Source organism: Tiliqua scincoides, chromosome 2, assembly GCF_035046505.1.
Source record: "Tiliqua scincoides isolate rTilSci1 chromosome 2, rTilSci1.hap2, whole genome shotgun sequence".
Classification (NCBI taxonomy): domain Eukaryota; kingdom Metazoa; phylum Chordata; class Lepidosauria; order Squamata; family Scincidae; genus Tiliqua; species Tiliqua scincoides.
This window is the reverse complement of record NC_089822.1, coordinates 77,507,048-77,533,584: the sequence shown is the minus strand read 5'-3', so window position 1 is coordinate 77,533,584 and position 26,537 is coordinate 77,507,048. Positions and strand designations below refer to the sequence as shown.

The following is a 26,537-nucleotide window of genomic DNA, read 5'->3' as shown; positions in this document are numbered from 1 at the left end:
CCCTAGATTACAGTCACAGCAAATAATCACCAGATTACGATTAAATCTAACATGCAGCTCCTTTGACGGAAATATGTTGCATCACACTGATATATAAGCATGACAAACTTGGGGATCTTCAATCAAATATAGTTATCTAGGGGTATGTCCAAAAGTAATTGGTAACAGTAGGTGAGAAGGTGAGCAGACCTTTGTTGCAGCAGTATAGATTGCCTGTCTCTCAATGTCCTTTAGTCTCTAAGTCAGGGGTGTCCAAAGTTTTTGGCAGGAGGGCCACATCATCTCTCAGACGCTGTGTCGGGGGCCGGGGAAAAAAAGAATTAATTTATATTTAAAATTTGAATAAATTTACATAAGTTTACATAAATGAATATATTAAAGATGAACTTATATGAATGAATGAAGGTCTTGCAATAGCTCAAGGCCTATAAAAGGCCTTGCACAAAGCAAGGCTGGCCTTTCCTTTGCTGCTGCTACTGCATCACAGACGTGAAACAAGAAGCAGTAAAGCGAGCCCTCATCACACAGCTCACGCGAGAGGCCAAACAGTATCCCTCAAGCTGTTGCGTCGGGCCAGTGTGGGCTCCAACAAATCTCCGGAGGTCCAGAAGCTCATTGGAGACTGGGGGTTCCCTGAGGGCCGCATTAAGAGGTCTCAAGGGCCGCAAGTGGCCCCAGGGCCGGGGTTTGGACACCCCTGGTCTAAGTGAAAGACTCTTTAGAGAACTATTCAGGGTTCCTGCTCCCAGTTGGAAATATAATGTGTGGCTCTTGGAAAGCCACAGATTAAGAATTAACATTGCAGCTCTCAGACATCTGAAGTTTATCATATGTGGCTATGACATTAAGCAAGTTTGGCCACCCCTGCTATATAACTTTTGAACCACAGACTGAGTAAATTCTCTATGTCAATAAACTGCAAAAAATTTTAACAATATTTTCTACTTGTGTGATATAAAGATAAAGGCTGCAGTACTTAGCACACAGTCCTGAAAGTAAGCCCCACTGAAATAATTGGAACTTACTTCTGAGTAGACATGAATAGGACTGGACTGAAAAGCATTCTGAATACTACTATTTCTGAGTCTCGTACTGAAGTGGTTGATGATTAGTTGGGATAGGCCACATATTTGGTCTTCTCATATTGATTCAGAACACAGATTCTTGCTGCAATGACTTGGGGAAGTGACATTCCCAAAACTGCAGTAACAAGAGAAAGGACTGTAAGCTGTTAGTTTTGTGGGCCTTTGCTGTGTCCATGTACAGAAACTCGCATACTGGTAAAATTAAAAACAGGTTTGGCATCCCTTATCCAAAGTGCTTGGGGCCAGAAGCATTTGGATATCGGATTTTTCCATATTTTGGAATACTTGTATATACATAATGAGAGATGGAGATGGGGCCAAAGTCTAAACACAAAATTCACGTATACACATAGCATGAAGGTAATTTTATACAATTTTTAAAAATAATTTTGTGCATGAAACAAGGTTTGTGCATGAAACACAGTTTATGATTTTATTCCTTTAGGCAACAAAGTTAAAAAAAAAAAGTCACATTGGCACTCTAAAAAATTCTGTATTTCGGAATTCCTGATAAGGGATGCCCAACCTGATTGTGCTAAATACTAGTAGCAGTAGTGAAAAAGATTTGATAATGTACATGGATTGTTTCAGCTGTTATGTTTCACTCCTCAGAGTTTAAAACATAATATAAGGAAGTTATCAGAAAATGACTCACAGGCAGACCAATTCTATCCCCAGCAGCGCCGCCGAGTGCAGCAGCGCAAAAAGGGCTACCACTGCATCCAGCAGCACCGCTGGAGCAGCCAGAGGTCTCTTCAGGGGAAGGAAAGTCCCCTTGCTCCCAGGAAAGCCCCAAGCTGCAATCCTGTGTGCATTTACCAGGAAGCAAGTCCCTTTGCACATAGTTTGGCTTACTTCTGAGTAAACATGCACAGATAGAAGTGTAGTGTCAGTAATGTTAGAACCACCTAATGCAAGGTATGAGACAAAGGTTGATGTGAGACGAAAGCAAGTCAACAAATCCTGAAAAGATGGAAATGGTATGGTAATTTTTCTTTTATGCCTCGATTATTACTAAAGGAATTTATAACCCATCTTTCAACCTTTGCATGAGCTCCAGGTAGCTCGCATGGAGAAATTGTTTGAAAGAATAAAACAATTAACAGAGATAATTTGTTAGAAAGCCAAATAGTAATCAGATAACCAATATCAGGGTTGCTATCTTAAGTGTGCTAATGTGGGTGGAATTTATACTCCCCAATAATTGAGTGCTTACTTGTAAATGTCATGGGCTGTTCAGTAAGGTATTGTAACTATTGCACTTTAAAATTCCTTGCTTGTGTGGTCAGTAGTGGTTATCTCTCAAAGTAGTAATCTTGAGATAAATTGTGACTGGGCAAAATACACTCCATCTGTCCCTGGGATTTGAGACTCCCAAATCTAGTCTTTTTTTCCAGCTATCCTTTGATTGGTTATTTCTGTTTGAAGTTAAGCAAGAAACATATTGACACGTTCGGTGTCACTTCATATTGTTCTTAAAGAACAAGGTTCAGTTTGCCTCTTAAACTAGTTAAGAACAAGGTTTTTACTCTGATAAAGGTACCAGAATACTTTGAAACAGCAGGAAAGGATGAGCTTTCATTATCAATATATTTTTAGAGACACATAAACGATCACATATGTGCTTTTACATAACTGATCCAGCATGTGTTTATTTTGTATCTATACCTGAATTCAGAACAGTGCACAAGAAACCATTCTTAGCTCTCCAGTTGTCTTATCATACCCAGTGCTCAAAATCTAAATGTGTGCATCTATATATGCACGCATACATTGAATAAACTTCAGAAACTCAATGCCTTGTTTTAAAAATGCCAAGAATATAATTCTAATTTATGTATAGCCAGATGAGTTTATTGCTTCAAACAGGTTTTTTTTTTCTTTTTCCCCATTCACAGTCCAAAAACCAACAACACTTTTAATATGAATCTCCAAAATCATCCAGGTCGTCATTGTTTCTTTGGGGTTCAACAGAACTATATCTTTTGCCTTTAAAATAGGAAAGTTTTTTGTGCTGTTTTTTTTTAGTTTGGGTATCTTAAATGCATTTTCACATCTGTGTAAGTCTTTGGTAGGGAGAACATACAAAGCACAAATCTTCACTGGATTTAGCTTTTAGTCTCTGTCTTGCTTGCTTAAAATACATTTGAGCTCTCTTCTACCTTGCTATTTTTTTTCTCATCTGTGATTGTCTTTCTAGTCTGTTGTGCATAGTATTTTAACTTCAAAGCCATGCCCTTGCTTTTTCATTATTTCATGCTTCTTATTTGCCCAGTGCAGTCTGCATGTTCTCAGCCTCTGTATTTTCCTTGTCCTCCACAGGCATCCAGTCAGTCCGATTCAGAGCCAGAAAAGACTTCATCTTGCAACTTGATTCCGCCTCCTCCTTCAATATCTCCAGGAATGAGTGATGAACTTATACAGCAATCCTGTAGCAAAATCCCAGAAGATATGGATAAAGTAGAAGAGGTTGGATCCAGTTGGAGTAAGTTTGATTTTATGTCAACCTTTCAGGGCACTGTTATGTGGAATTATTACATCTTCCTGTGTATGTAATACCTATATTTTGTTTGCGTAAGATCACTTTTGTGGTAGTAAACATTATTTTTTGCAGTGTGAATTTAGGTTCTTGCTCTTCCATAATTTGACAAGTGTATTGTCCATAAAGCTTTATCATCTAATCATTATTTTACTTGCAGTTCAGAGGGGATAACAGGAAGAATTTGTTACTTTTTCATATTGAAAAATGAAAATATTTTTCAGCGGCAGATAATTGTATCAAAATAGTCTCAGTCAGCCCGAAACAAAATTCCTTCTTGAATTGTTTCGGTCTGACTTAGATCACGGGTTTCTAATTCTTGCAAAGTTTTTTTTATGGTATATTCTATCCCTGCCACCCACCTGATTTTTTTTTTCTCCCCTTATGATTAGAGAAGATCAGTCAGCGTTATGGGAATCTGTCAGGAGAACTGCACATGATAGAGCTGGAGAAAGGGAAGACAGGCTTAGGACTCAGCCTAGCTGGGAACAAAGACCGATCCAAGATGAGCGTTTTTGTAGTGGGAATTGATCCAAATGGAGCAGCTGGAAAAGATGGCAGGCTGCAGATTGCAGACGAGTTACTGGAAGTAAGTGTCTTGTAATTATACTTAAAACGAAACATGCTGACTCCAAGGACAGAAAACCATTCGATTATTGGTGCAAAATACAGCCTTTAATTAACAACATATTCTTTTCATCAGTATCTTCTTTATAATTATACTGGCTTTCTATTATGAATATTATGCTTGGGTCCAAGATTCTTTTTGAACTGGACAAGGACTGCAAAAATGGCTATGTAATAGGGGAATAAAGTACTTTGGATATCATTTTAGTAACAAAAACCTGTAATTTTCTGCCATAATCCTGAAGCTTCATCCTTGGTTTATAGTTAGGTCTGGGTACTTTGTAGTACCTGACATCCTCATGACTCCATTTTGTATACCAGAATCTCCAGTGATGGAATCAGAACTGTAAGAAGTATTGTCCTGGCTAGCATTAACATCTAAAATTTCAGCATGCTAATTTTAGATAGAGATACAAAATCAATTATGTCTTTTAGTGGACCATTCTTTGACTTTAAATATGAACAGTTTTTAATTATTCAGAACTCGACATTATGTACTGTAAAATGGTAACATTATCAGATGAAAATATAAGAACATAAGATGGGCAGCCCAATCCTACCTAAACCAATGCAGCTACCTAAACCCATGCAATCCTACCTAAACTGACACAGCTGCACCACTGTGGCGTCTGCTGCAATCTCTGGGGACGTTTTGGCTGCAGGAGGTCTCCTCAAGGTAAGGGGAAATTTGTCCAATTGCCTGGTATAAGTCCCATCAACCATTATGAGTCAACTCAGACTTGCACCTGCGATATCACTTCCATAAGTCCACATTGACCCATGCAGATGGATCAGACCTAGGAAGGGAGTTTGGATTCAGCGGGCACCCCTGCAGCCGAACCTGCCACTTTCTGGGCCCGAACCGCCCATCGTTTGCCCCATCTCCTCCCTGTTCCACTCCCTGTGCTGGGCTTACCTGCTCCAAAAGGCCTCCCGACATCCACCGGCATGTGGGTGTAGGCTCTAGCCTTCCTGCCAGGGTGCTGAGTGCTTGCATTCCCGCAAATCATTTTATGACTGCTTTGAGGCAGCCAGTGCCAGCAGAGCGCATGTTCTGCTGCTCTACAGTTAGATAGGATTGGGCCACAGATTAACCAAGATACAGTAGTACTTAAAGCCAGAATATATCTAGTCCAGCACCTTGGCCTGTTTTCATTAACGGTCAGTGAAATTACCCTGGAAGCTTACAAGGCAGAGCATGAAAGTAGAAACCATCCCCTGTAATTGTTTGTTTCCACAATGTGATATTTTGAGATTTGGTTTGAAGTATTCCTTTTCTTCTTTGTTCTGTCTAATCCATTTTTGTAAAAGCCAGTTAAGTTAGTAACCATGACCTACTATGTGGTGGAAAATACCAGGAGTTAGCTATCTTCATATTGGACATAATTAATTGAAATATAGATTATTTGAGTCAATTTGGAATATTAGTGGATTGTTCTGAAACCGTTACCAGTCCAACACTGGGAACAAGTGCAGTGCAGTGAATTGCTTGTTGGCTTCGAATGCGATAGATTGAGAGCCTAATCCTGAGCTCAGTGCACCGGCTTACCCAAGCGAGTGCCCATGCTAGCCCAGTGCTAGCCGGCACGGACTGCTGAGGAGCGGAGAGGAAAGAGGGGGCAGGGGGAGGAGGCATTCTGGGGAGGCGGGGAGAGGGTGGGGAGGAGGCGAGGTGGGGGAAGTCGTGCCAGGGGGAGGGAGCGGGCAGGGAGGGAGGTGGAACTGGTGGAGCAACACTCCACCAGATCCTGAGCCTTTGTGTCAGGGTTGGTTCTTGGTGCAGTAGGCTCACTGCTGGTGCCAGAATGTCTTAAAGCACTTTTACAACCCCTAGCACTATGTTGGGGTTGGAGTGCCAGCAATGGGCAGCACAGAGTTGTGCAGCAAATAAATGCTTGCTATTTGTTCTTCTTTCTCTTCAAACGAGTGAATGAATGCCTTTATACTGTGTTTTACTCATTATCTTAACGAAGGTATGCCATTTTCTTGAGAATTTAGGCACACTGGTAGGGCCCAATATGCACTCGTAAGTTTGGTCTGATCACAGTTAGAAAGCAGGCTGGTTGTAGATAGCTGATTTTACCTTTATGTGTTATTATCAACCTTCTATTCCATGCCTCTTTTTCAACTGACAAACAGTGAGTCACGAGGTGATCAATCACTAGTGGAAATAGATGTTGATGTTCCAAAAGTCAGCCAGCTCACTGTAACCTAGTAAAGGACATATACAGATTAGGGGGAGCAGGATACAAACCAAGGGAATTTTGCGATAGGAAGAATAATTATGGGCAGAGCAGAATCTGTGCATTGTAGTCTAAGACTGAAGAACAACTTCAATAAATAGTAATGGTCAAGTTTATTTTTTTGTATGTAGGACTGGGGTTTGAGGGGAAACAATTGGTTAAAATGAGTGTTCTCACTTTTCTTGCTATTCCAAATGACCTAGATAAATGGACAAGTTCTCTATGGAAAGACACACCAGAATGCATCTTCAATCATCAAATGTGCATCTTCTAAAGTAAAAATCATATTTGTCAGGTAAGCAGTTCCTAGCTTTTGTTAACATTTTGTATCTACAGTATATTACCTAAATTTATCTTTTAACAGCATTTTTTCTTTATGTGAGTTTTTCAAATTTTGTAGTATTGCTGAAAACCTTCGCTTAAGTTGTTGCAACTTACATCCATTCTAGATTCCCCCCCCCCCTGGAGGCTGTAAATTTTATGTATTAGAAAGTTGAAGCAGCATTGTCAGCGTGAAAACTCTGAAGGTTTAAACATTAACATGCATGTTTTATAAATTCTAGAAACAAAGATGCTGTCAATCAGATGGCAGTTTGCCCTGGGAAATCAGTAGAGACTTCGCTTTCTGGAGTACTTCCACATGAAGAGGTATACTAAATATTTCACTGTTGTTCTTTCTCGGCCAGTAAGATTATTATTTTTAGACTAAATAAATAGATAGATGCTGTTCATTAAGTTCATAAGTGATACGTAACACAATTTAAGATAGAGTTTTATGAGAAGTTGAGGAAAAAAATTAAGGGTACATTAATGTAAATGTGAAGTAGATGGAAAATTGAATGTATTGGATCTGTGAGCTCTAACCTGAACACATTATGTCTTTCCATGTATCTGTATATTGATAATATGTTTTCTTGTAGGGTGAAGTCAATGTTCCAAACTCATCTTTATCTATAGATTTTAACTTATATAAGAATATTCAAAATGTGGAACTACCTAAGGTAAATATACATGGCTGTTCTTAGTTGGTGTCAGTAGGTTGGTGTTTGTAAATATCAATGTCTGTGACTCCTTCAGTGTGAGGCAGAAATGATCTGGAGCAAGGTCTGAGGCAATTATCCTGGTGCTACCTTGGAAATTGACACCATCATCTTGGTTTCTTCTGTACACGTGGTCTATATTTGATTCTGCTAAGTAATAATAATAATAAATAATAATAATAATACAGGTATTTATATACCGCCTTTCTTGGTCCTCAGATTTCTCCTCAGACTTTATTCAAGGCGGTTTACATGGACAGGCTGTTCTAAATCTCCGTAGGGATTTTTACAATCAAAGAAATGTTCTATCTTTCAAGAATGACAACATTCAGATGTTTCTTTCTGATCTGGTTTCACATTCTGGCCTCCACCCTCCCACGCTCAGAGCAGATGGAATAACTCGGCTCAGCTTGTCAGCTGCTTCAAGGTCGCATGGTGCCGGTGGCCTCGAACTGGCGACCCGCGGATCTTATCTTCAGGCAAACTGAGGCTCTACCCTCTAGACCAGACCTCCTGCCCATAGAATAGAATTTCTCAGAGATTTTGCAAATGAAATGGCAATGTTGAATTACAAGATTTGCAACCTAATCCTGTGCTTCCTCCCCCCCATTGATTCTGTAGCTGGGGGGGGGGGTACAGTCCCAGAGATCTCCTCTGGGTAAGGAAATGTTCTGGTAAGCCTCCACGGTGCATAGCGGTCTACTTGGACCTGCACCAGCGAAATCACTAATGCAAATCTGTGTGAACCTTGGCTGTAGGATCAGGTCTGGGAATAGGAATAGAATTTGATGGATGCTGCTGCCACCCAACCTGCCCTCTTCCTGGAGCTGATCCACTCTTCTTCTGACCCATCACCAGCCCTTTCTGCCTTCTTCCTCCCCCCTCCCCCAGTGGAACTGCTGCCATGTTCAGGGCCACTGCTGCCTCCGTGCTAGCACTCCAGCAGTACTTGCCTCCGCATGCTGTTGGAAACTGTTTTGCGACAGCTGGATTTAAGCCCAATAGGGCAGAGCTGTTAGAAACAGAGACCAGTGCAGGAATTTGGCTCATTCCAATTAGAAATAGCTTTTCTGAGAAAGCCAGGAATTGGAACTGAAAAATTGATAGTACAGTTTGAAGGGATTGCCTGTCCTTGGTTTATTTGTATATAGAAAAAAAGGTTTACTCAAAATGTCATTGGGCCCACCGTGTTCTCCCATGTTCTTTGGAATAGCCATAGGATCAAATAGAACAGTTGTGGAAATATGTTTTTACATAAAGAGTTCATATCCTAGAACTGAACCCATTCTTTATAAAAGAGATCCTCAGGTACCTTCCACTTTAGAGACCAGTAGACCCAAATTCTGTGACCAGAACTGCAAACCCAGAACGTCTTTAAATACCAGTTTTGATTGCTGATCTTATGTAACTGTGGATGTCTCTTTCTGTGTCTTAGGATCAAGGTGGTATAGGTATTGCTATCAGTGAAGAAGATACACTTAATGGTGTGGTGATCCAAAGCTTAACAGAACATGGTGCAGCAGGAAAGGTAAGACAGTCAAACCATGACCTGCTGAGGGAGAAGATGAATGAATCCCATCTTATTATGTTTGTTTTTATTTCAGGATGGTCGAATCAAAGTTGGAGATCAAATTCTGGCAGTAGATGATGAAATTGTTGTGGGATACCCTGTAGAAAAGGTACCTGAGCAAATAAATATAATGATTTGATCCATACCTTACTCTACTGCTTTATCTGGTACTTGTTTATATAGCAAACTTGGTTAACCGGAATCTTTGCCCACCACCTCAGGTGGTCAGAGATGCCAGTTTAAAAGTGTACTCCTTACTGAGGTGTTAGTTAAGCAAACCCCCCAGACTGACCCCCAGCCCCTTTTCCTGCTTACCTGACAGGGCTCCTCTGTGGTGCCACTCCACCCTCCTTCCTTCTTCAAGAGGGCCATGTCAGAATAGATGTGTTTCACTTCCATCCTCAAGAGAGCCTTGTGAGGAAGGAAGTGGAACATCTCCATTCCTGGAGGGCCTTGTGAAGAAAGAGGATATTGCACTACAGAGAAAGCCCTTTCAGATAAATGAGGGATCCCTATTGGAGTATGGTGGGGAGCGTAGGTCTTGTGTTGATCAACATATTTGGGTAACCACTAGCCCCATTTCCTCATGCATGTTGGGTAACACAAATTTTACTATACTTTGAATTAAGAATTTTGTTTTTGCTATTCAAATTACAAATCTGGAAATTTCAATTCAAGATTCTGATAATTAAAATTTCAAGGTATACATTTTGAAATGTAGTTTTAATTAGATTATAGATTTTAATAATGGTTTGTTTGTTTTTACCGGATGTGAATGATGAGTTCGTATTTCAGTGATAAAACGCAAATACAAAAAATAAATTTTAAGATGTGAATTATTTGGATTTCAAATTGAACAAACATATAACCTGCACATATGAATTGAATTAAAATGTCAGTTTAGTTCTGATTTATCATTCATTGCCAATAATTTATTCACAGCACTGAAATTTAAGTAACCTATTTTGCTGAAATAGAGACCACCATGCTCTTGAAGGTATGCAGTACTTCTGCAGTGCAGTAGTACATTAGCCTGAAAAATCATGTATGTATATTAGTTTATTGCCTGACTAATAGTGTCTTCTTTTTATTGTTCAACAAGTTCATCGGTTTGCTGAAGACATCAAAGCCCACTGTGAAACTCACAATCAACTCAATAGAACCGGAGCGTCAAACGACTGCTCAGTCACAAACATCTCCAATTTGCAGCATTACTTTGAGTGAGAAAACTAATATCCAACAATCACCTTCTGCATCACCAGAACCAGAGTCTGTTAAAAGTAAGGATCTTCCACTTATCCCAAATACCACAAGTAAATTCACCAAAGTGTGTTAAACCTGTCACTGTTCCCTTTTCTTGTAGGAAAGTGTATGTTCTAGAACTATAAAGAGCCACTTGTCTATACAGTGATCCAAACCCATTCCTTGAGAGGATTCACCCCAGAAAAGTTACTTATAGGTTAGCAAACGCCAAGGTTAGCATGAAGTACATTCTATAAGGTGAATACTAAGCAAACGTGATATTCTTGACAATGAAGTACAGTAATGGTTTTGGTAACCAGCATCTTTTGGAGATAGGGGTTGCCATATAACCAAATATGCCAATTAACAATTCTTTTGTAGCACTTTACAAAGCTCCCCCAAGCCCCTCCCCGCTCTTGATTACTGGGCAGGGCTCTCTGGAGTGGCCTCCTTACTTCCTAATGAGGGCCATCTAAGGATGGAGACTCTCTGCCTCCTAAGTTGGGCCCTTGTGAGGGAGGAGGATGGGTGGGAGGGTGGGCAGGTTGTTATCCATCAGTTTTTGAAGCAGCAAACATGGTTAATGAACATCTCCCCCTGCTGTCTTAGATATAGTTGCATAGCAATTTATTTTTTCTAGTCCTTCTGCCCCATCCTTTGCATCTAATATAGGGGTCTCCAATCTTTTTGGCCAGAGGGCTGCATCAGATATCTAGCGTGGTGTTGAGGGCCAGAAAAACAATTTAAATATAAAATTTAAATAAATAAATTGGAGATGGAACTATGAATGAATGGGCTCATTCATTCGACCTCTCTGGTCCCCAGAACACCCTCCAAGCGCAATCAGAGCACAGTTCTGGTCATGTTCAGTTGAGTGGGCCAGAGGCTTTCAGGGGACAAGAGGTTGGCCGTGGGCCAGAAAGAGGTTGCTGCGGGCCGCATCTGGCCCCCGGGCCAGGGTTTGGAGACCCCTGATCTAATAGATAGAATCCCTGCTGGCTTGGGTATTTCTAAACTAACCGTTTATGAAATGGAAATAACAACCATTAAAAGTCTTCATTGACAAGGCAAGTGATGGCTGGATTCCCCCCCCCCCCAATAGTCAATTATGGCTATGGCTATTCAGTGAATTATAAAGGGGCATTAGGTATAAATGCAGGTAGTATATATTTGTTGAAATGAAATTTACAACCTTTTGAATATAGTTTATGTAAACAATTGGAACAACTTGATGAAGACTGAAGATCAAACTCTGAATCTGTGGGAATGTGTTATGGTATTACAGTTTTACTGACAAGAATTTTCTGTGTACAGCATGGCCTAGAAACTCAGTACCATAACTCTAGCCGCTAACTGGTTCCACAAAAACAGAACAGTAGTGTTTGTCAGAGTGCACTGCTTCAGTTTGGAAAGAGGAAGCAAGGGGCAAATAATTGTAACAATTTTCCCAATTCAGGGGCCATTATAAGTATAAGAAATATAAGTATTTCATCCCATTGAAAGTAGTGAAACTTAAGTTAGTCATGAATAACTTGTCATATTGATCACAAAGGGACTTAAACACGATAAAGGCTGCAGTTTTGTATATACTTCTTTGGAAAGTATGGCCCAGTTTTATCCTGGGCTGGCTTGCACAATGCAGGGCCACTGACACATTTCCCTATATCTTCCCCTTTCCCAAGAACAAAATGGTAGACTGTGTGATCACCATGGAGACTAAAGCCAGTCAGAGAGGGACAGTCATAAAAGTCTCCCACCTAGTTGCATGGTGAATCCCCAAAAGCCGATGCAGTAGTGTGTGGCTGGTAGTCAAGGAGGAGTAAGGCAAAACTCTGACTGAATTCAACTGGCAGTAGGCAAGTGAAGAGTTAAAACCAGTGGTTCTCAAACTGTGGGCTGTGGCTCTCCAGGGAGCCACAGAAACCAGCCAGGGAATCTTCACAAAAAACCTGTGACCATATATAATGTATAGAATTGTAGCCCTAATGGGCAGCTGCGGCCAATGACCCAGTAGGTCAAGGGAGCCACTAGTCAAAAATGTTTGGGAACCACTGAGTTAAAATATAGAAAGCATTTATTAAACAAAGAGAGGGGGGCATAGGATAATCTAAGAAGGGGGGAAAAGATTTAGAAAATGGTTTATGCATTGGATGCTCTCCAGTATGAACTTTAGCAAAAGTACAAGCAGGCAATTACAGGATTGCTTGAAGCAAAAACAAAATCTGTTATGCAGCTGTTACTGACCCCTGTCTGTACTTGCATCTGGGCATCAACTTCAAGCTCCTCTGTGACCCAGGGAGCCAGATGGATTTGATCACAGACAGATGAACTCTGACAGAGCCAAGACAGAACACACACAACCATTCTTGGCTTCATTGTTAGTAACCTAGGTATGATAAGGTCATTGCCATTTCTGATTAGAGATTTTACGACCCCTGGCATGACCTGGTCAGTTTGGCTGCTCAGTAGGTGGGCATAAGCTGGGAGCTGGGAGTTGGTAGGCATGAGCTATTGTTTTTCTTGGACCGAGAGAAGGACAATGGGCCATACACAAAACAACATGTCTGCTTGGCCATGCGGAGCTACTGTAATGATGATGATTTCAAAGTGTGTCAGGAAAAAGTCTTTTTCCTTTTTAACCTTAAATGAGTCCTCTCTTAAGGGAAACAGAAAGTGGAAAAGAAGGAAGAGAGGGGAGTTCAATCACCATAAACCTGTATGTTGATTTGCTGTTTTTAGACACAAGCAGGTCCTCAACTCCAGCCACTTTGGCCTCCGATCCAGCTACATGTCCAATTATCCCAGGCTGTGAAACTACAATTGATATCTCCAAGGGACGTACCGGTCTTGGCTTGAGCATTGTGGGAGGAGCTGACACTTTGCTGGTTTGTAAAGACTAACCTTTGTCATTGCTGCATAACCCATGTAAAAATTTCAAGCATGAAAAGATGGTTTCTTAGATACAATATGTATAATTTGAAGAAATGAATGAGAATCTTAATATTTATTGTCTATTGTCTTAATATTTATTGGAGCCTATTTATGCGCATGAGTTCCGTTCCCTGACCTGCCTGGATTAGGAAAAAAGGCTTTGTGCTAAATGTCATAGAGTTACACAAATACGTTGCAGCCTGACACTTGGGGATGGAAGAAAACTAAGCCAGCTGTTGTCAATCACCTCCCCTCCTCCACTCTGTACCGTTGCCAGCTGTCCCCCACTTCTTTCACGGGTGGGATGCTGAACTTTTAAGAGTCCAGTCCTATGCATTTCTAATCAGAAGTAAGCCCCATTGTAGTCAATGGGGCTTACTCCCAGGAAAGTGTGGAGAGGATTGTAGCCTAAATCTCATGCTTTGCTTGCTGGGAAGACTTGCTTGCTGGGCTGTTTTGTTTGTGTAGGCTGGAGCACGGAGAGCTGAAGAGAGCAGTCTGAAGGGGGGGAATTCGGCAAATACTCCCTGGGTTTTTTAAAGCAATCCCCTCTGTTACTACTGCCCCTGCCCCTGTGTGTGTGAGAGTGAGAGAGCGTTCCACCTTGCTGCATGTGTTCTGGTGACAGAGGTTTTCAGCCCCCCCTTCCCCTCTTTAGCCTCTTTGCTGACTCAGGGGCTTCAGGAGTCTTACTGTTCCTTCGCAAAGGGAACCTCTTCCATACTCCAGGGCTGTTTCCCTTCTTGTGCCAGGAAGAGCTTTTTTGCAGTGTTTTGGGCTGCCTTGAAACAGAGTGAGAACGCCAGCGAAGGGCAAAGGAGGCAAAGGAGTGTTCGACTTTGAATTCGCCCACCCCATTCTCATTGAGACAAATCCGCTGATAAAAAATCCGTGGGTAAATAGGTTGCACCTGTATATATTTTTGAAACAGATTTTTGTGTTTAACCTCATGTAACTGAATTTATTCCAGGGACTGATAGCTTAACTTGCCACCGTTCAGTTGTAATCCTCTGATATCCATTGAAAATCCATTTCTCATTCTTTGGCTTAAGATAGTGTTCAATTGGGTTTATTTTGTTTTGCTTTACATTCACAGGGAGCAATTATTATTCATGAAGTTTATGAAGAAGGAGCTGCATCCAAAGATGGAAGGCTGTGGGCTGGAGATCAGATCTTGGAGGTATAATAATATGTCCTTATATTGCATTCTTCTGTACTGAAAGGGTAGATACAAGGGCAGAAGAGATCTGGAGGAAACACATACTGTCGTCTGTTAAATCCATGAAATTAAAACTTCTTACATACTTATTCACATTCTAGGTGAATGGAATTGATCTAAGGAATGCAACGCATGATGAAGCCATAAATGTTCTCAGACAGACACCTCAAAAAGTTCGCCTCACTGTTTATAGGGACGAGGCCCAATATAAGGAAGAAGACATGTATGACGTGCTTAGTATAGAATTACAGAAGAAGCCAGGCAAAGGCCTTGGATTAAGTATTGTTGGGAAAAGGTAGGTATATGAAGGTTCTGTGAGCCTCACTTTTGTCAATAAATATAGATTTACCAATTTTTGCCCAGCATTTGGTCCCTGTTGTGTATATGCAATGTTGGGCAGAAATAACTTAATGTGGAGGCAAAGTTCATGAGAGAAGAAGGCAAAGCAAGAATTTCGTCCCTTTGTGTTAGGTTTCCCATGTGAACCAAAGGAGAGAGTTCAATTTTGACCTGGGAGATCTAGGAAAATTCAGCTACAGGTCAAGTTTACTTCCCCATTTGTAGAACTGGAGAGGCCTACCAAACAAGGTTGTTGAGAATATTACATGAACTGAGCAATATTGTTACATTTGGGATAGAAGTGCTGCAAATAAACCTCTTCAGGAAGACCAGTAGGCAGGGCGAGCCCGGGAAGGAGGTGGGACTGGCCTCTGGCACTTCAAGTGGATGCTAAACCCCTAACCTGAGCAGCCCGGCCTTACATTGGGCTGCTTGGATCTGAACCAGCAGTATAGCTGGCACAGATCTGAGTAGCCCCATTGAGGTGGCTGGGGCATTACTCGGGTAAGGGGACATAGTTCCCCTTACTCTGAGTTGTATCAGATCCACCTCCAACCCTATTCTGGATCAGTGGCATCGCTAAGGGGGTGCGGGGGGTGCTGACCACACCGGGTGACATGCCCGGGGGGACGCGCGCTGGGAGGTTGCACGCTAAAATTGTGGTAGTTAGGAGTAACCTCATCATATTATATACGGTTGGATGCGGAATTTCGAGCGGAATGCAATGCAAAAAATCACAGTGAAATTTCTCCTTTCTATCAAAAGTTATGGCCAAAAAACCGGAGAACAAAAAATTCATGGAGCCCTATGGAAAGTGAAACAGTTGTATTGCGCATTTATTCGTGAGTAGGCAAACCTGCCTTAATTCGTTAGAAAGAGCAGGCTGAGAGGAATCTAACAACACCAGAATGATCCTGATCCAATGATTGCAGCCCCTAAAAACACCTGAGAAGGAAGTCCCTCCCTCCAAGCAGATGAATGTATTGAGCCCTATGGAAAGCAAAAATAGCCTCACGGTCAAGTTTACTCGCGAGTAAACGTGCCTTGGCTGGTGGTCAGGCCAGGCAAAAGGGAATGTGAAGCCACCAGAATGGTCCTGATCAGATGGAACTGGAGCTCAACAAATGCTCCAGAAGGCAGCCTCTCCCCCCCCCTCTAAAAAGGATCAAAACAGAGGCTTCAGCTGATGTGAACTTTTTTGAGACCCACAAAGCCAGGTGGATCCTGATAGTGATCTGGTTTAAACAGAAGTTCTTAAATTGAACTGGGCACTGGGTGGGGCTGAAAACCTTACTGGTTTTGTGTTTGTGTGTGTGTGTGTGGGGGGGGGGTGTTATTGCAGGCAGGCTACAGAGGAAATTCACTTGGTGAACCAGGGCTGGCTTTGGCTTATTTAATTATTCATTTTACTTTAATTATTTATCCTTATTTATTTTAATTTGCCCGATGATGTCACTTCCACCATGACATCACTTCTGGTGGGTCCTGGACAGACTGTCATTCTAAAAAGTGAGTCCCAGTGCTAAAAGTTTGAGAACTGCTGCAATAAGGTGTTAGTAAGTTGACACCCTGGTGGGGTGACACCAGTCGTGACCAAAATCACTAAAATCACAGTTTGGAGAAATAATACCAGCATGTTATATATCAATCAATGCGTAATTTCATGCAGAATGTGTTCTATCTTTGTTCTATCAAAAGGTACAGCCAAAAAACCAGTGGGGGTGGGGTGTTGCCCCGCCCACAGCATGGGGGGCTGACACGCTGGCATCCCGCACCAGGTGACGCAAACCCTAGTGATGCCACTGTGCTGGATACAGTGCAGGCCAGCCTGGCTGCCTTTTTCCAGTGCAGGTTAAGATTGGGCTGCCCATCAGGTAGAAATATATTTTATGCAGACATGTGCTTAATATACACATTTTTGTTTACAGAAATGACACTGGGGTATTTGTATCAGATATTGTCAAAGGAGGAATAGCAGATCTGGATGGGAGACTGATGCAAGGTGATCAGATATTAATGGTGAATGGAGAAGATGTTCGCAATGCCAACCAGGAGGCAGTAGCTGCTTTGTTAAAGGTAATGGTAGAATGGTGGATAAACTCATCCATCATGAGATCAGGGCTGGACACACATGCTCTCATGGTTGAAACCCACCTTATTTATAAGCATTGATTTGTTACTGTTGATTTTTAGTGTTGTTCTTTACTTTATATAGTATTAACCACTTTCTGGTCTAAAGGACCCTCCATATAGGCAGATGTTATAGTTAAATAAGTGTTTCTTCCATTTAATGCATGGTTGTGAACTAGAAATGTAATTTTGTTATGACTTCTATTCAAAACATTCTGTATAAGAGCTGATATACTGTGATTGTTATGAATGAGATCCTATAGAAAAGGGCTGCCCAAACCTCGGCCCCCGGGCCACTTGCAGTCTGCAGAGGGTCCCAATCGGCCCCCCAGGGAGCCCCTCATCTCCAATGGGCACCCACTGGAGACCCGCCGGAGCCCTCGCTGCCCCGATGTGACTGCTCTTCGAAGCCAGTGACAGTGAGGAAAAGGCTAAGCACTCACAGGAGAGCAGGAGCCCCGCCCATATGCAACCCTCCCATTAGGTTGGGGAGGCTGCAGCTGAGTGCAGGCATGGATGGCGGTGAGAAGTCCTGGGTCTGTTTATCCTGCTTGAGTTTGGCTTGGGGGGGCAGGCACTGAGGAAGGAGGGGAAACTGTGATCTATTTGTGCTGCTTGCATGTGCTGGGGAGCCGGCGCTGCAAGGGACCTGCAAAGGAGAAATTGCAGGATGTTTGAATGCCACTGGAGAGCATGTGTAATCAGCAGTAAATCCCATCAGACTCAGTGCGGTTTACTCCCAAGAAAGTGTGGATCTGATTGGACTGTGAGTGTGCTTGGTGTTGGGGACTGGCACTGCAGGGGAGGTCCTGGGGATGTTTGAATGCAGCTGGAGAGCATGTCTACTCGGCAGTAAGTCCAATAGAGTAAGTGGGGCTTACTCCCAGAAAGTGGGGATCCGATTGGGCTGTGAGTGCTCAGTGTTGGAGACAGGTGCTGCAGGGAAGAACTCATGGGATATTTGAATGGGGAGGAAACCTAATGCTTTTGCTTGTTGGGGTTGCTGGCAGAGAGGGAGGAAGGTGGGGGGTCTGTTTGTGAATGGGGAAATATACACAGCTCTCTGCCTGCTTCTAAGTTTGTTTGGTGCTGGGTGCAGGCTGGGAGAGGGACTGCGAGGGGGAGACAGGCAGCTCCCTTCTCTGTGTGAATGAGGAGAAACAAACTCCTGTCCTGAGGGGGCAAGTGCCCACCAGCTCCCTGACTGATTGTGTTCCTTTGCTGCTGCTTGTTGCCAGGATTGGGGGGGGGGGAGTGAGAGTAAAAACATGCTCCTGCATGGGGGGGAAGGAGCCCACTTTCACTTCTCTTAAGTTTGTTCTGTACTTTTCCCTAGGAAGAGGTGTGTTGTATGTGTCAGGAATTATTTTAACAACCCCCCTTTTCTGGATCGCATATGTATTACAAAAAAGCTCAGTAAAATTCATTCATTCATAGAAGTTCCGTCTCTAATATATTCATTATGTAAATTTATTCAAATTTGAAATGTAAATTTCCCCCGGTCCCCGACACAGTGTCAGAGAGATGATGTGACCCTCCTGCCAAAAAGTTTGGACACCCCTGCTATAGAATCCCCTGTTCATATCCTGGAACATAACTGGCAGACATGTGTCCCCTTTTGTTGGTTCATGTAACGTTTAACACTGGTTCATCACCCAGTCACCTCAGCACTGGGTCATTAAACTGGAACGTTCAGAATTTGCTGCTGGCAATTGTGTGAACTGGTCCTTGATCTTCATTTAACTGAGATATGCTTTTTAATTACCCTGGTTAAGGAATCTGTGTCTTACAAATAATGCCTGCTCTCTAGTGCTCATTAGGTACAGTCAGACTAGAAGTTGGAAGAATAAAGGCAGGCCCATTCCATTCGGAGAGGAGAACATCTCAGAGCAGCCAGGTTTGTAACTGCTTGCATTGGCTTCACTTGGAACCATCACAAGCGCTGTTAAATTGTATAAGCAAATAAAAAGGAATTGCTTTGCAGTGGCAGTGATTTTTCTAAAGAGCCGTATCAGAGGTGAATAAAACCCAAAGCCAAGAACATAAAAAGCATTTTTGTAACAATTTTCATATTGGTGTTAGCTTATTTTTAATAGCTTAAGCTGCAATCCTATGCATACTTTCCTGGGAGTGAGCCCCTTGAACAGAATAGGACTTACTTCTGAGTAAACATAAGATTGTGCTGCAAGGTGTATAAGCCACAGGTGCCTTATAGTAGTAGATCTGTTCACATCCATAGAAGGCTGAAAAGTGAGACACATTTATCTCTGTATTGAACATTAAAATATTTATTTTTATGAGTGCTCCTTGTCTTTCCTGTGTGCACTGTTGTGCAAGTAGGCTCTGCTGCTGATCCACACCCTTTTCTGTTGGGCAGCCTTGACAGAGAGCTGCACCTGTAAAAGGCTACGCAACTTGGTGTGCATAGGGAACTGAACTATCATCCTTCCTTTCTGTGAGTGACATCTCTAGTCATGTTCCCTAGTGAGAAATCTGATTTAGAGAGAAAATTGGTTTGGATCCAGAGATGTACTTGGGCACAACCAGTGAAATCTTTGACTTTTTTCTTTGACAGAATGACAGATCCGCATGTAGTAGAAAACTGCCATTCAAACTTTCCTCAGAGTTTGAAAGCAGTTTGTGATATGACACAGGATGTGTTATTCAAAAAGCAGGAAACAAAGATTCCAGTGAGTGTGTCCAACAGTGACTGGACCATTGCATCCTGGGCGACGGTGTCCCAGTCAAACCCATGCCAGTATTGGGCATTTGCAAGCTGGGATAAGAGACTTTGGATATATTACATAGAGTTTGTTGTCAAGTTATTGTTTGTTTGTTGCCCAGTTATAGAGGGGTGCAAGAAAAAAAAAAGCCAGATGCAAATGTCCAGGGCCGCCAATGACTGGGACGCATTTGATCAGGACGCAATTGTACAGGGTGCAAATTGTACCATGTCCAAGCAGATGCTGGTGCACCGAAGTCTGGCTCCAACACAGGATATCTCACTAAGTTAGAGGTGCCTTTTTTTTCAGGAGACTTGTTTGCCAACCTCTTATTTTTACTGTCTTAATTTATCAAAAGCAATGACAAAGTGCAAATACATCCTAGTACTCTTTGGGTTTTTTTTGGAAATGTTTTAATTGAAGTTTTGAAATACAAACTGCTATGTAAGGGCCCAATCCTATTCAACTTTCCAGCACCGGTGCTGCCTCAATGCAGTCCCGAGGTAAGGGAACAAATGTCCCCATACCATGAGGAGGCTTCTGTGACTGCCTTCCCATCACAGGAAGCAGTGCATATCCCATTGGCACAGCAGCAGCAGCACCAGCACTGGAAAATTGGATAGGATTGGGCCCTAAGTCTGTAGAACTACAGAGGTAAAAAAAATATATAAATGCATAAAGCTAGGAAAATAACATAAAACACAACCCAGTAATGAAACACTTAAACAACATAGAGCGCAATCCTAATCCCTTATGTCAGTCTTTTCCAGCTCCAAGATAAGGGAACAAACATTCCCTTACTTTGAGGAGGCTTCCACGAGTGACATCCAACTACAGGATGCAGCACACATCCCATTGGCACTGATATGCCAGTGCTGGAAAGCACTGACGTAAGGGGTTAGGATTGCACCCATATAAACTTTGGAGACATATGCACAGTGTTGTTAAAAACATAATTGGTACCATATGTTGCTCAGAACAATGACACCAAAAGGAGTGATTTTTATATTGTATACTTCTGTCTAGCATGTCCCTCCCAGATCTCTATATCTTGGAACATTGGGTGTGGAGTATTTTTATAATATGAAGCAAACTTGCTGTAGAGCTGGAACTGGACTTCAAAACTTGAACTTAACCTCATTAATATAACTCTTTCAGATCAGCGAAGGAAGCGGCAGCTTGTCATCGTTCACTTTCCCCGACTCTGGATCTAACCCACCTGAAAGTTTTGAAAGCACTCTGAAGAAGAATTCCTGTAAGTTTCAATTGCCACCTCTCACATTATATAGATAATATTCATGCACATTCCTGTGATGTTAACAATCCAAACTGTGAGCTGTGAGATTAAAAATGATTTCACTTAACAGAATCCAGGAGGGTAGCCATGGTAGTCGAATGCTGCAAACCCAACAAAGCGTCTTGTGGCACCTAACAGACTAACAAGTTTGGTTAAGCATAAGCACTTCATGCATTTGATGAAGTGGGCTGTAGTTCATGATAGCTTATGCTGAAATAAATACTTTTAAAGTTTTTGAATACTTTTCATTGTTTTATAACAAAACCCAAAGGTCTTCAAAAGTAAAAAGTGTATTGTTAGCTTACGACCCCAATGATTAACATTTGCTAGCATTTCCCATTGTCAGGTACAATTATGGCCCACTCCTAAATAGCAGTTGCAACAGTGGAACAGAGATTCTGCTGTTGTAAATGGCTATATAGTGGTGTGTGCAGTGCACTGCTGGTGGCCATTTTGGAAATAACAGCAGAGTTGGTGGCCCAGTGTTCCTACTCACAAGAGTGTAGCTGAGCTAGTGAAGGAAGAAGAATGTGGTAGGAGGAGGGAGAAACAGGTGAGTCTGGGTGGGGCAGGGGAGAGTGGGAGGCAGAATGGAGGAGGGTGGTGGCTCCCAGTAGTATCAGTGTGCACCAGGATGCTATTGCCATTCCCTCTTGTTTTTCCTTTCCCTTGCTCTTCTTGATTCTGCATCAGCAAAATTGCAATATTGATCTGCAAAATAGATCTGAGGAAGTTCATTTGGGCAGTGGAGGCTTGCCCTGGGGTAAGGGAGCAAAAGTTCCCTTACCCTGAGGAGACCTCTGTGACTGCATCCTCCATAGGATGCAGCACATAGTCTGTTGGCATGGCTGCATCAGCAGGGGATGGGACTTAACTAGGATTAGTCTGTTAATCAACTAAACAACTAATCCCCACATGGTAATACAGCAACACCAACTCCCTTGGGCGAGTTTTGCCTCTGGAGGCTCTTTCAGAGTAACAGGACACAGGCCTAAAATAAGCCTACACCAAACCACCAGGTCTGCATGGACCCAGGTTGGGGGATTAAGGCTGGGAAAGGGATAAAGATTTGACGGATGTCACTGCCACTGAACCTGCCCCCTTCCTGGTCCTGAGCCACCTTCCTCCCTGTCCTTTTCTGCCCATCCTTTTCCACCCCCTGCATCTTTTTACCCATGCCAGCAGGTGTCGGGTGGCTGCTGGCAGTGGAGCCTGCTTGCACCTCTCCTGCCACCTTCCATGTGAAAGGGAGAAACTGAGAGCTTCTGCTTTTATTTTTTGCCTAAACCATGGTTTGATCTTGCTCTGTTTTACCTAACTAGCAGCATAACATACCATAGTTCCCTGAATTTGACTAAACCACAAAATTGTGGTTTAGTTGAAAGCGGAACTAAAAGCTATCACCTTCCTTCTCGAACTTGCAGTGGATGTGTATGAAAATGTATAGTTTGATCTGCATGAAAATAATCAACTGAAATGAAAAACGTAAGCAGTCATGCGTGTCTTTTTTTTTTCTTTCAAAAAAAACAGTGGCATCTGAAATACAAGGATTAAGAACAGTTGAAATTAAAAAAGTAAGTAAAACAAATGCACAAGTTGATATAAAACTAGAGATTATTGGCTGTGGACTTCAATAGGTGCAGGATTGCAAGCTAATGTTGCAATCCTGTTGAACAAAGTACAGTATCTAGATTGGAAATTATATTTCATTAGTGACTAAGGAAATATTCCCATCTCTCCCTTTTGGGATTTATCCAGTGCAAATTTTCATTATTTATCCAAGACAGAAAATGAGCTTTGCAGGTGTGAAAACTCTTCACTAGATGATTTTTTATTTGAACATAGCAGTATTTCCTTGATAATTGCTCTGATAATTGTCCTGCTTGGCAGGGAAGCAAGCAGGCGAGTTTACAAGTTGGTAGAGATATTGGGCAAGGGACAAGGTGGGTTAGTATAATGTTTCTTGGCTCGCACAGGTAGTGGATTTTATTTTGAAGGCATTTTGAAGTTTATTTTACAGTGTGTGAATATTGAAGATCTGGCAAGAAGAAATGCATAGTTTACTCTTTTGCAGACACCAGGACTCAGTTATGGTACCTTGTCTCTGCACCTCTAATAGAGCAGAATCACATGTACATTTGTTGGTTATGCTCACTCAGTTTTGTAGTGGCCATAGAAATTAGGAAATTCTTACTTGACACAAGATGGTTTAAAGATGCCTAGTTACAGTGGTGGATTTCTTAGACTTTCCTTTATCCATCCATTTAACTGGATGAGTTTCGGTCAATACACGATTGCTCAGAAGTTGTTTTGTGTGTGTGTGTGTGTGTTTTTTTTTGCTGTTCCAGAGAAAAGTGCACGATCAGATCTGCAGATTACGTGGCTCATTCTCAACTTTAGTTTTATTATCCTGATTCAAATAAAATTGCAAGAGTTGGAACAGATGGGTCATCTCCTCCAACTTCCTTTCCTAAGATTGCTATCTTACAGCTAAAAAGTCTGCCCAGAAAGACTTCCAAGGAAAGAGATTCCGTATGTAGTTTGGCCTATTGCTGAACTGCTAGTATAAGTTATGTTCCATCCAGATCTCTTTAAACTCATCTTGTCTATTCTCCAGCTTTTCTGACACAATAGCAGTAGGTATACCCTATTCGCTCTCATTTTCATCACTGCTCTTCACATGCTCTTTACTGGCATGACATTTAGGGCACAATCCAAGCCACAGTTAGACTGGCATTTTCAAAAAAAACCTGCCTCCTTTTTTCAGTCCTTTCGTTAGCTTTTTGTTTTGTTTTGCAACTAAGGGCGTAATCCTAACCTGCGCTGGAGCAGGCAAGCCAAGAGGCTTGCGCTGCATCCATCGCAGGATTGTAGCAGGCAGCGGTTCAGCCACAAGCAAGGGGAAGCTCTTCTCCTTACCCATGGGTAAGGGCTGCGCGCCCCTATGGGTCTCCTTGGACCTTCACCCCCCGGCTCCCCACGTGCCTGCCCCCGGGACCGCCCTCCCCCCCCAGAAATTCCCCCTCCCGCCTCCCCCCCACACCTACCTTTTAGGCATGTATCGGCGTGGGTGCGCCGCCCCAACGGCGGTGAGGGAGCCACGGCGGAGGCATCTTCCAGCCTCAGCGCGTTGGCGCATCTGCATGCGCCGACGCAACTCCCTCCCATGGAGGCGCAAACATGCTTTACGGCATGTTTGCAACCCTCCAGGGCGTCCTATGCCTGCATAACTGCAGGTTAGGATTACGCACTTAGAAAGTTTTATTATGCAAATTCCTTTATTACTAGGGTTTTTAAAAAACTCATAATCTTCTGAAACTGCTGTGAAATGCCATTTTTCATTAGAGAGACACTGAGTAAGGGAAATAACATTTATTAAACTAATTAATTTTTTTAAATTGGAAAATCTATTTACTTAAAAATCTATTAATCCAACCAAAGCTGTTGCTTCACCTAATTTGGCTCAAATGTATCTCTATCAGTCTAGTTTCCATTATATAATTGAAAGCTGTGTGTAACACTAGAGGGAGCATGATTTTCTTTCAGTTGCTATGGAACTGTAACATACATAAGGAAAAAGTATTGGTAATTCATGCACAAGCGGACTGATACAGGATTGTGTGGTGTGGGGGCAGCAGGTAAGGCAGAACTGCCCTGTTGTTGTCCATTGAAAAGTACCACAGCTACCCTGCCTGCTTACACCTGAGAAGGCTCTCCTTATGTCCAAAGAGGCTTTCCTTACATCCGCTTTCTCTGGTATATGGAGAGCTTCCTCAGGTATAAGCAGGCAAGGCAGCTGCGGGGCTTTCCCAAGGACTATGATGGGTCAGTTCTGTTTCACCAGCCACTGCAGCACCTCATGCCCCTGGACTGATAAGCAGGGCTATATTACTGGTGCAGTAGTCCTTTCTTTTCTGTTGTCAGTTGGCTGAGTGATAAAACTGGAGATTGAAGTCAGTTTTAATACCTGGGCAGTGAAGAAAATGTTTGCCTACTGCTAATTTTGTCCTGTCCTCTCAGGACAAAAAGTTTACACAAATGCTTCCCTGAAGATCTCAGAGGTGCAAACGGTTTGGAGTTTGGAGATTGGTAAATGTGTCTTTTCCAGTACAAATAATATAATCCTGAACCAGTACTTTAAGATAACCATCTTGGACCTGACTGGAGATTTTAGCACCTGGTGCAGATGTAACACCGAAGTACAATTTAACACTACATGAATGAGCTTTACAGAGTCACACGGTTGCATGCTCCTCTCTCTCCTCTTGTCTTTTCTCACATGTCTGATCAGGTGCTTTCACTTTAAAACAAACTGCAGTTCTATATTATGTACAAACTTGGGCGACTGCAGTTTTTTAGCTAGAGTTAGAATGAACTTGGACATTGAACCACCGTTTGATCCTGGTTTTATTTCTCGACTTGTTCTAACTTTAGTTAGTTAACAAATTGCAGTTCTCCAGGTTCGTACATATCGCAGAACTGCAATTTGTCCCTAAAATGAAAATGGATGTTTTTGCTCTGCTTCTCTGACATGGGGAGCCTGCAAACCCACGGATCTCTAAGGCTGCAATCCTGTACACATTTACCTGAGAGTAAGTCCCATTGAACTCAGTAGAACTTACTTCTGAGTAGATGTGCATAGTATTGCATAGTTAGGCATGTTCACAAATAGCATTAAACCATTGTGGGGCTAAACCATCTGAACCATGGATATGCTCATATTGTGACCTGCCTTAAAGAGATACAGTGTGCTATTTTGTGCATGTTGCGCTCTCTAATGTAGAGTCCAGTAACCTAGAGCCTGGTTAGCTCTCCAAATTTACCAGTCATTATTTTCCGCTAGACCCAAATGACTGAGCATGTAATATTGGCCAAACAGAATGCCATATGACTTTTGTTGTTTAAATTTGCCACAACAGAGTCCTTCAGATTCTTTGGGAGTGAGCATTGCTGGAGGAGTAGGAAGCCCTCTTGGAGATGTTCCCATCTTTATAGCCATGATGCATCCAAATGGAGTTGCAGCTCAAACTCAGAAACTGAGGGTAAGAAGAGAGACTGTGAAAAAGTAACAACAAAATATTCTGTCTTCATGTCACTCACGGACGTAACTAGATTTTGTTCATTTGTTTAATTTGAAAGAAAAAATCTCAGTGTACAGGTGAATATATAGTTATTTACATGTAATATTTATATATACAGTGAATAAAAGTTTTGTAATCCAGCACATACAGGGAACAGTGCTGCTTACTTGAATATTCCAGTTAACAAAACAAGCTCTCTCCTCCCCTTGCACACCTGACAGGACTGCCTCTGGGTGCCGTTCCACCCTCCTTTGTCCTTCACAAGGCTCTCCTAGGGAGGGCATTCCACTTCTTTTTTGAGAGGGCCTCATAAAGAAGGAAGTGGAACATCTCCATTCCCAGGGCACACTTGAGAAGAGAGTGGAATGGCATTGCCAGGGGAGCCCTGTCAGAGAAGTGAGGAAGGGGCAGGGGGGCCATCTTTAGTAAGCAGGCGCCGTTTTAACTGGCATCTCCTCCCTCCTGGGGTCC

At 42.3% G+C, this 26,537-nt stretch overlaps 1 protein-coding gene across 8 annotated transcripts in view; it reads left to right on the top strand.

The window, feature by feature from the left end:
- MPDZ (multiple PDZ domain crumbs cell polarity complex component) overlaps positions 1-26,537 on the top strand; it is a 127,619-nt gene that overhangs the window by 91,831 nt on the left and 9,251 nt on the right. For 5 of the 8 annotated variants that reach the window (XM_066613402.1, XM_066613403.1, XM_066613398.1 and 2 more), the window contains 16 exons: positions 3,408-3,570; positions 4,017-4,213; positions 6,698-6,789; positions 7,058-7,142; positions 7,415-7,495; positions 8,970-9,062; positions 9,139-9,213; positions 10,207-10,384; positions 13,086-13,231; positions 14,374-14,457; positions 14,598-14,791; positions 16,764-16,911; positions 18,776-18,862; positions 20,847-20,943; positions 22,516-22,559; positions 25,905-26,027. In XM_066613402.1, the coding sequence (XP_066469499.1) occupies positions 3,408-3,570; positions 4,017-4,213; positions 6,698-6,789; positions 7,058-7,142; positions 7,415-7,495; positions 8,970-9,062; positions 9,139-9,213; positions 10,207-10,384; positions 13,086-13,231; positions 14,374-14,457; positions 14,598-14,791; positions 16,764-16,911; positions 18,776-18,862; positions 20,847-20,943; positions 22,516-22,559; positions 25,905-26,027 (1,887 nt within the window). The remainder of the gene's footprint in view (positions 1-3,407; positions 3,571-4,016; positions 4,214-6,697; positions 6,790-7,057; positions 7,143-7,414; positions 7,496-8,969; positions 9,063-9,138; positions 9,214-10,206; positions 10,385-13,085; positions 13,232-14,373; positions 14,458-14,597; positions 14,792-16,763; positions 16,912-18,775; positions 18,863-20,846; positions 20,944-22,515; positions 22,560-25,904; positions 26,028-26,537) is intronic. The other 3 variants (XM_066613405.1, XM_066613404.1, XM_066613399.1) reach the window with 1 other exon arrangement.